At 41.5% G+C, this 9,758-nt stretch overlaps 1 protein-coding gene across 2 annotated transcripts in view; it reads left to right on the top strand.

Annotated features, from left to right (window-relative positions):
• Nucleotides 1–9,176, top strand: part of scinlb (scinderin like b) — a 19,046-nt gene extending 9,870 nt beyond the window's left edge. For both annotated transcript variants that reach the window (XM_020616188.1, XM_020616187.1), the window contains exons 4-17: nucleotides 1,080–1,241; nucleotides 1,505–1,654; nucleotides 2,128–2,217; nucleotides 2,562–2,694; nucleotides 3,328–3,416; nucleotides 3,535–3,750; nucleotides 3,833–3,966; nucleotides 4,163–4,253; nucleotides 5,755–5,925; nucleotides 6,017–6,191; nucleotides 6,529–6,644; nucleotides 6,810–6,887; nucleotides 6,976–7,036; nucleotides 8,278–9,176. In XM_020616188.1, coding sequence (XP_020471844.1) covers nucleotides 1,080–1,241; nucleotides 1,505–1,654; nucleotides 2,128–2,217; nucleotides 2,562–2,694; nucleotides 3,328–3,416; nucleotides 3,535–3,750; nucleotides 3,833–3,966; nucleotides 4,163–4,253; nucleotides 5,755–5,925; nucleotides 6,017–6,191; nucleotides 6,529–6,644; nucleotides 6,810–6,887; nucleotides 6,976–7,036; nucleotides 8,278–8,438 — 1,827 coding nt within the window. In that variant the 3' untranslated portion in view covers nucleotides 8,439–9,176. The remainder of the gene's footprint in view (nucleotides 1–1,079; nucleotides 1,242–1,504; nucleotides 1,655–2,127; nucleotides 2,218–2,561; nucleotides 2,695–3,327; nucleotides 3,417–3,534; nucleotides 3,751–3,832; nucleotides 3,967–4,162; nucleotides 4,254–5,754; nucleotides 5,926–6,016; nucleotides 6,192–6,528; nucleotides 6,645–6,809; nucleotides 6,888–6,975; nucleotides 7,037–8,277) is intronic.
• Nucleotides 9,177–9,758: the final 582 nt, after the last annotated feature.

Raw genomic sequence — 9,758 nt, 5'->3', positions numbered from 1 at the left:
TGCAGGCAGTGCAAGTTTATTTACAGTGTAAAACAAGTGACCAAGAAATGAACAGACGAGTAACACTGGGACCGGGTGTCGAGCTTCGGATGGGAACACAGTCAGTGGTGGAGACGATGAGAAGAGGACCGGGCTGCGGACACTGGGACTCACTCCTGGACTGGTCGAGTTGGATGGTACTGAAGAGGAACAGACATTGTACATACGGTAAGTAGAAGACTGTGCATCGACCTGCAGGGTGGTGGTGAAGCAGAGCGGAGGAGGTCCGTGGTCCAAAGGAGCGACTGAGGCGAGGAGGGAATGAATAAAAGGCAGCTGGACAGAAGGAGACAAAAAAAAAAAACTAACACAGATCAGAAGGAACAACGGGGAACAAACGGGCCTGAGAAATGCTAGAAAGAACTGGCAGGGGAGTGAACGAAGAGCAGGGGCTAAATAGGGAGAAACTAATCAGGTGCAGCTGGTGGTAATCCGGGGGTAAGAAGCAGGTGTAAGGGATAACGTAATCAGGGTAAGGGAGTGAAAACAGAGTGAGGGGAGTGAGAAAGTAGGTGCAGCCGGGCAAACCTGACAAATTGCTAAGCCCTCATTTTAAGAATGAGGAACTCTCCCATTTGTTTTTGTACTCATGAACTGACAGCTGCTCTCAGCTTTAGTTCACCCACACGTTGAAAAGCAAACATCATCCATCCACTCAGTGTGTCTGTTGCTCATTTGCAGTGTTTCATATGCATGTTGTAAAAATACACGTATGTATAATGACTGCGCTGGTAATGGCACATTACAAGACAGTCCTGCCTCACAGGCACAGGACTGTTGCACAGAACAGTCATGAGTCTCCTTTATGATAGTTTCACTGTTCCTATTTGATAAGGTTTATTGGTTATGCTATGATTCATAGTATGCAATCTACTTTCATTATTTGACAGTACATTATACAACCTTTTGTCCTTTGAGGTTTTACAATGCTGTATAAGAGTATTTCTTTAACTCTGTGTCATGAAATTGTTTCACTCCACATATCTTGCTTCAAACCTTAGCAGTGCACCTCTGATTCCTACATATTATTTTTGTCACAGAAAGGGGGCGTGGCCTCAGGTTTTCATCATGTGGTGACCAATGAAATGAACGTGAAGCGCCTGCTGCACATCAAGGGTCGGAGGGCCATCAGAGCCACAGAGGTGGACATGTCCTGGACCAGCTTCAACAAGGGAGACTGCTTCATCATTGACCTGGGACAGGTGGAACTGCTTTATCTGCTTATTTAATGTGTGTGAGTGCATGTGTGTGAGTGTATATCTCAGATGCACCAGTTGTTGTCTGACAAAATAGCTGTTCTGTGTTTGCTGCCCACGGAATTCTGGGGCCTGTAGTATTAAACCGCACTTGCTATTACCATCAACTGTTGTAACCAAATTATCCAGGACATAAATCTTAAAACAACTTTCTTGTTATATCTTATTACAACTTTAATATCTATCTCCTGTCTCTTCCTCTCCTGCAGAATATCTACCAGTGGTGTGGCTCTGAATGTAATCATTTTGAGAAGCTGAAAGTCGCTGATGTCGCCATCGACATCAGAGATAAAGAGAGAAATGGCAGAGCTAAGCTGCACCTGGTGGATGAGGGGAGGGAGCCGATGGCTGTAATAGAGGTGACGTGCATTTACACACATTCCCCATTTTTCTTCCCTCTCCTGGTGAAACTCAGCCACAAAACTGAAGTGTTCACCACAGAGGTGAACTTTTATGAGCAGAAGCTGAAAGTGTTGTTGATGCATTTCATGGCTGATGAGTTAATTAGTGTGGGAATGGCTGGTCACAGTGCCATCCTTTGTAATTTGCTGCTCATGTTTCTTTACAACAAGAGAGGAGGGCAAACTCCAGAGAGGCCTAATGAAAGACAGAGGGGGGAGGGGGTGTCACTTTACAGAGTATATTTAGATTCCTTGAGATCTCTTTCAATCTGAGTAAATCTGAAGAACATAGTCTACAGAACAAATCACTATCAAGGCTGCTGTGTGAGTATCTGGGCTTATTTAAAAAAAAAAAAAAAGTTTGTATTTTGCACATGTGACAATTGACAAAGAGAGGAGCATGAGCATTAATTATCCTTGTTGTTTTGTAGGCTCTGGGACCTATACCTGAAATTGCCCCCAGCATTCCTGATGACGAGAAGGTGGAAACCAGGAACAGGGAGAAGGGCGCCCTCTACATGGTGAGGAACAAGCCCCCTGAATAAACCTGAATATACTGTGATTGTTGACTTTGAGTTCTGGGTGTAGCATAAGATTACACATTTGTACAGGTGTGTCATTGAGCAGTATTTAAACCTTAGCCATATCACTGTGAAACAGCTTACTCCGTGCGACATTCTTATGGCACTGATATGAATTTGAAAAGCCAAACTGAAAGCACATTCCTCATTATATAAATTTTTTTCTCAATGAAAAATATTAAGAGAATATTGGAAATATTGTAGTAAATAAAGACCCCGGTCCTGATTAATCTGTAGAGTTCATGAACTGAGCTGGCAGCTATTAATATCCTTCCATTTCACAGATCTCTGATGCATCTGGTACAATGAAGATGACAGTTGTGGCTCCATCCAGTCCGTTCAAACAGGCCATGTTGTCTCCCGAGGAGTGCTACATCCTGGACAATGGGGTGGACAAAAACATCTTTGTGTGGAAAGGTGCCAGCAGCATTTACAGAGTAACAGCACAAAGTAGCGCTGAACAAATTCGGAGCACTCGCTTTTTGTTTGCTTTACAAATAGGTTGGAAAATGTGTGCGTTCAAAAAGTTGTGTCTTCAAGCTAAACTCATGAAAAACAGCTCTTCTGGCCCTGATTTATTCAGATTTCTTTTAAATTCTTGCTGTGATATCATCACATTAATTAACACACAATGTTACGCTGCTGAGCTAGAATGACCAAATCCACAGTGTCCCATCACTAATGATATTAGTCTGATAAGGCAGCGGTGAACTACGTTATTGCCTCTAGGGGTACCAAAGACAGTAGAGAAATCTTTTGAAGACAATTTCCGATGCACTTTCTACATTTAAAAGTCTGCCTTTGTTGCTGCATGTGTTCATTCAGCTGTTAAAGTAAAACATCAGTCCCCTCAGGTCACCAAAACCTCTCAGAGATGTCACTGGAAATACTGAATGAAACGTATGCAATGTCAAATTAATAATGCCACTATATGTCTACCTTCACAAACCTTTGTGCCTTAGTATTGCCCATCTGTTGTAATTAATGATTTATCATGTTTTTGAGAATTATGGCCTTGTCATCATGTCATCTTTATTTGGCTCCAACCAGGTCCAAAGGCCAACACATCAGAGCGTAAAGCTGCCATGTCTGCAGGTCAGCAGTTCATCAAAGACAAGGGATACTCCAATAAGACACTGGTAAAGCTAACATCTAATAATATCACACACATAATTCCATGTCATACTTAAAGAAGAAAATGCAGCTAATCAGGCAGAAGAAGAGTCATTTGCTGTCAAATGTCCATTTCCCTTGCAGATCCAGGTGATTCCTGCAGGAGCCGAACCGACTCTGTTTAAACAGTTCTTCAGTGACTGGAAGAACAAGGACGAGACTACAGGCCCCAGTAAGCCCTTCACCATTGGCCACATAGCCAAAGTGAAACAGGTGCCGTTCGATGCCTCCACCTTGCACTCGAACACAGCCATGGCAGCCCAGCATGGCATGGTGGATGATGGCAAGGGCAAGGTCAAGGTACGAGTATGTTAAAAAGGTTAAACCAAGTCTGGATAAAACAAAGTGTGATTAGTGAGTTGTGTAAAATGCTGGCTTTCAGATCTGGCGTGTGGAGAATGGTGAAAAGGTGCCAGTGGATCCGTCCACCTACGGTCATTTCTATGGAGGAGACTGTTACCTCATCCTCTATAGCTACAGACAGGGAGGCCGCGAGCAACACATCATATACACCTGGTGAGCAAAAACAAATGTCTGTGCAAACACGTTTGTAGAGTACCATTTGTGTATACAGTCTGAAGTAAGCTGTGTACCCACACCACACCCAGTCTTAACATCACAACACACACACACACACACACACACACACACACACCAGTGAAAAGCCTGTTCCAGGAACTTCTTTTAGACTTTGCGTGTATTACTGTGTCAGGCAGGGACTGAAGTGCACACAGGATGAACTGGCAGCTTCAGCATTCCTCACAGTGAAGCTGGATGACTCAATGGGAGGATCCCCAGTCCAGGTAAACTAACTCCCCTTCACATCCTTTTAAAAACAACTCTGCACAGTACAGTACAGTACAGTACAGTATTTGACAAGCTAAACCTCAGACCTGTCAATGGGAATTAATAATAAAAACAATGCAATTAGAGGCAATTATTTTAGGAGTTTTGTTTTTAGAAGCTGACATGAATACACAAAGGAATTGTTGTCCCAGTTGAGTAACCATATATCATTTACTTTTAATGATCTCATTAAACTTTGCACATAACTGGTGTAAAGATGTGTTCTTAGGATCTGTAAGTAGTGGGATTAAAAGCTCACTGTGGCAGCAGAGTGTAACGTCTGTAATGTCCTGGTACTTGCGCTGTGGAGAAGAAACTGTCCTTAGTTGTGATGAGGGTTCATCTTTTCTAATCTCTTAACCCCACTTGTTACAGATGAGTCAGATTATCTGACCACTTCCAGAAATCTCAGTAACACAATCTGTTTGAACTCCTCCCCTCTGGACAGCGTTACAGGTCACTGTATGCCAAGACAACCAGGCACAGGGACAATTTCTTCCCCCAGGCTATTATACTGATGAACACTTAACCAATGACCATATGATTGGACAATAAACCTCAGTGCAATACCTGTGTATATATACATTGTACAGATTATACAGACTCATACAGGTCTCTAGTACTCTGTTTTAAGTGCTCTATTTTTATCCCTATTTATCTCATTTCAATGAACATTCCTTTGTTGTCTGCATTGTTACAGTCTGCTCATACTGCTTATTCTGTATTCTTTGCGCTTTCTGCTGCTTGTAAATACTGCTTATTTTTGTTATATTACACAGCCTTATGCTGGTTTACTGTTTGCACATTGAGAGCCGATGTACCAGAGTCAAATTCCTTGTGTGTCCAACACACCTGGCCAATAAAGCTGATTCTGATTCTAATAACTTCACTCTTCTGCCATGAAAAACAAACAACTATGGACAACCAGCAGAGGGCAGTGTTCCTTTGGTTTTTATTTTGACCCCACAATACTCAACCTGCACCCTTTTCATACACAAAGCATAACAAGATTTATATGCAAATAAACAAAATTTGATATATAGCCAGTGATTTTATAAGGAAAGATCAGGCGTTTCTTATTTTACCAGTGATTTTCTATGTTTTAGTCTATTTACTCTGTCTGGTGTGGTAGAATGTATAGGATGATAGTTTTAAAAATAGTAAGCTATACACAATTTGTAGTTAAAAAGCAAAAAACCTTCAAACTAATTGGTATTGTCATTTATGTCTTCAAATAGACCTACTGGTAACCAGACAAACAGTATTACAAGAAAAGCTGACATAATGAAGAACGATGACAACATCAAAATACTACCTCAGTTGCTATGTCATTTATGCTTACATGGTCATGATTTTTGTTTGACTTCATTTTGTATCCTATTACCTTAAGGCTAAACTAGAATTATTATAAGAGCCTCCAATCCTCATGAAAAAGTTTCTCAATCATCTCATCCACAGGTGAGAGTGACTCAGGGTCAGGAGCCTTCACATCTGATGAGCCTCTTCCATGGCAAACCTATGATCATCCACCTTGGAGGAACGTCACGCAAAGGCGGACATTCGAAGGCCAGCGCTACTCGTCTCTTCCACATCCGACAGAGCTCTTCCAATGCTACCCGGGCTGTGGAGGTTAGCTGCACCCATGCATGTCCCTGAGTATCTGATATGGTGTAGAGACTTCTGATTTTCGCCTCTCACCTGTCTGCAACGGTTTCCTCAGGTTGATGCCACCGCCTCCAAACTGAACACCAATGATGTGTTTGTGCTGAAAACCCCGAATGCTGTGTTTGTGTGGCGGGGCATGGGTGCCAGTGATGAGGAGATGGATGCTGCCAAATATGTGGTGGGCGTCCTGGGTGGCAATCCCACCACTGTGCCAGAGGGCAAGGAGACTGGTGCGTCCACCCACGTCCAATATACTGTATAAAAGAGAAATGATTAGCTTAGCAGTATTGTTACTTAATACATATCCGCCATGAAAAAACTGACCACTTTTGCTTTATTTATCTGCCAACTGTGACATTTTAGGGGGTGTTGTAAACAACATGGGTCTGATTTTGATAATTATAGAGCCTGAATACTAAAATGCTAAAATGAAAGTCTCATGCATGCTGTAATGCATCTTGTTACTGAGTGACCCAAGGAGGATGTGATTCACTTCCTCCAAACAACACACCAAATATGGGACAAACTATTAGGAGCTGATGGCTGTTGTTATTTCTTCCCTCCCAGCTGAGTTCTGGTCTGCTTTGGGTGGCAAGAAGGAATACCAGACCTCCAAGAGTCTGCAGAGGATGGTCAAACTCCCACGTCTTTTTGGCTGCTCCGACAAAACTGGGAGACTCATTGTAAGTCATAGAGTGAAAAGATAGGAGTAGAGTTTGTTTTTCTTACATACAACAAATGGAAAATGTTATTAGATGTACACAATCAACAAAATAATGCAATAGTGTAATTAATATCCATGAAGCTACATACAGTCAGTCTGCATTTTCTTCTGTGCCGTCTCTCAGGCTGAAGAAGTACCAGGAGACTTCACTCAGTCAGATCTGGCCATGGATGATGTCATGATCCTAGATACCGGCGACCAGGTAAGCCCTGATTTTATTTTTATGACCTTCTCATAAAACTGCTGAGCTGTAGACTGAGTGACTGTGAGTGTTTCTCTTCTCCCTGTAGATCTTCCTTTGGGTTGGTAATGATGCTAATGACAAGGAAAAGGCTGGAGCTCCCAAAATAGGTCAGTAGCACAAAAAAACCCTAAAAGAAAAAAACAAATCTGCTACTAGATTTCATTGTCTCTCATCAGATCATTTCTGCCAGAAAATACCATTTCAGAACTGTTTTTACTGATTTTTAAGTCATCTTGCACCACAAACAAGGTAACAATAAACATTTTGTTAAGTCCCAAAGCAATCACTCACAAATTTACTTCATGGTTCAGCTGTTACCAGTCAATATTTTTATGTCAACAATGGGAAAAATGATTGTGTGTAATGTGAAAGGTGTTGCTTGTAGTGAACCCAGAGAAAAAGTGACACCTGATTCTGTAATTCCTTCCATATCTGTGGAGATGAATAGCCTCTTTGGTCTTTTTGCCTAGGATTTATGGTGATGTGCTACTGTTTCAGTTCACTCACACAGTTTTCATCATCCTCTTTTTAGTTGCAACAGGTAGCTGGTATCAACATAAAAAGCTCTGTAAACACCATCGGCTGTAAAAACAATGGACAGGCTAAGAGCTCTCAGAGGTTAAGCCACCAAAACCTGGTCGCCCCCTGGTGGCTGGTTGCAGTATAGGTCATAAATCCCACCTCCTCCATGTTAGTGGATGGACATGAGCAGAACTAAAAACTCAATGTACAAATCAAATAAAAGATCACGTCTGTGGTTTTTGGTAGATATTATCATACAGATGTGTGTAGAAGTGGTCATTTTTCTGGTCAGTTTGTTTTAAATATGTTATTTAATGATATAAAAAGGGGTGTGTTTCAGTTGATTTGACAGCTTTGACTGGTCTCTCCACTTCTGGTTGCTAGTGTGCAGAATCGGGTCACAAAAAAGCAAGATGGCAGCCGCTGTATTCATGATATTGTGGCTTCATTTTTGCATAGTGGAGGGAAGTGGTGACTCCATGTCCATCCTATATATGTCAATGGTAAAAACCCACTGTAAAGTAGTTATGCACCAAACAGCATACTGACAAAGTTAGCAGCCAGCTGTTGTTGATAGTAGAGTGTTTAGCAGCTCAAGACACAAACAGGGAGATGTAGCTAAAAGAAGAATGAATAATGGATTTGCATTTGCTAAGTGGCCAGAAAGACAACTCCAAATGAATACTAATTTTGCTTCAGTTCTTGGAGGTTAAAATGCTCTTTCCTCATGCTGAGCTGCTGGCAAAGTTTGTTCATTAGTTTTGACTTTTCACTGTGTCTGTCTCTCTCTACATGTCCGTTCTTTTATCCACTTCTTGACATGCAGCAAAAGACTACGTAAACTCAGACCCATCTGGCCGTAGAGGACTCCCCATCACCACCATCAAACAGGGAGCAGAGCCTCCAACTTTCACTGGTTGGTTTCACGCTTGGGATCCCAAAATGTGGGATAAAGATCCATTGGACAGAATCCGTGCCCGTTTCTGAACACAGAACTCCAGGCTCTTTCTCAATCTTTGTTTGACTCCTTAGTGATTCAGCACGGTGTATCACTGTCTTATTTTAATTACCTCCAATCCTTAAGTGCCAAAACCAATGTTATCACTGTTAATCAGGTTGAATGGCTGTGCTTTGGTGAAGGTACAGTGCACTGGGCTCCGTGAACAGGGATCCATCACATCCTCATGTAACTGTCTTTAATTGAAGAAAGTGGTTTATTGATCATTTGCATCCATCAGATTGTCACCTTCACATCTTCTTCAGGCCCTAATGAGAATGGGAACTAGGAAGGGATGCCATTTTAAACAGCTGGAGATAGCATCTGTTTCTCTCTGCTCTCTTTCACTGCAGCACGCTTGTGTTCAGAGGACAGTCATGCTTTCCTTTCTGTCTGTCTTAACATTTGTTTTTCATAATGGGCATGTTGGACAGAAACAGTTTACATCATTACTACCCTCTACATGTGTTGTGTTTTATCATTGGTATGGGAATGTTGCGCACTTACTAGAAATTGCATGCTGCATTTTATTTTTTTTAATCATATTCGGTGCTTGTGAATGTTAAAAGGCATACAATGGTATGTACATGTCAGTTATGTCAGCTAGTTAATGCTCAAATGGATAACCTTTAAATAAAAATCCAAGTGTTTCAATACTGTGCTTTGCTTTTTCTTTTTTTTTTACATTTTCAAGGCTGAGTAAATGAATCAGATTGATCCTAATTGTACACTGATATTCATTCTGAACCATGAACATTTTAGACTATGTTCACACTGCAGGTCTTAATGCTCAGATCGGATTTTTTCCCGAAATCCGATTTTTTTTGCGCTGTTGTTCACACTGTCATTTAAATGCGACTGCCATGTGTGAACGGTATATGGCCCTGAAGTGACCCGCATGCGCAGACGAGGACGTGACGTCAGACGAAGCGTACTGTGTTTGCGCATAAAAAGGGATGTGGCTCGTAATAGCATGTGCGTAGCGATGTACCTGACAATTTGCAATCGAAATAAAGACATAAGAATATTGTCATGAAGCTTACAGAGATTTTCATTTGTGACTTCGTGAAGGGTTTTATTTGAACATCCTGACACCCTGTGGGCCTACACAATCAACATTTACTTTTGGTTTACTCTGAAATAAGAGGGTGGCAAGTAACTATCTGAATGCACTAAACTTATTAAACAACACATTTCCAACTGAACAGAACAAAGTTACACTTCACACCTTCTCTTTTCCTCTCTCTTTTCCACTTTTGTGTTTTTTTTTTTTCCTTCAGGAACAAAGGTTTTTCACCGGACTTGGGGTT

This window comes from Monopterus albus, unplaced genomic scaffold, assembly GCF_001952655.1.
Source record: "Monopterus albus unplaced genomic scaffold, M_albus_1.0 scaffold172.1, whole genome shotgun sequence".
NCBI classification, from domain to species: Eukaryota; Metazoa; Chordata; class Actinopteri; order Synbranchiformes; family Synbranchidae; genus Monopterus; species Monopterus albus.
This window is presented reverse-complemented; position numbering and strand designations above follow the sequence as displayed.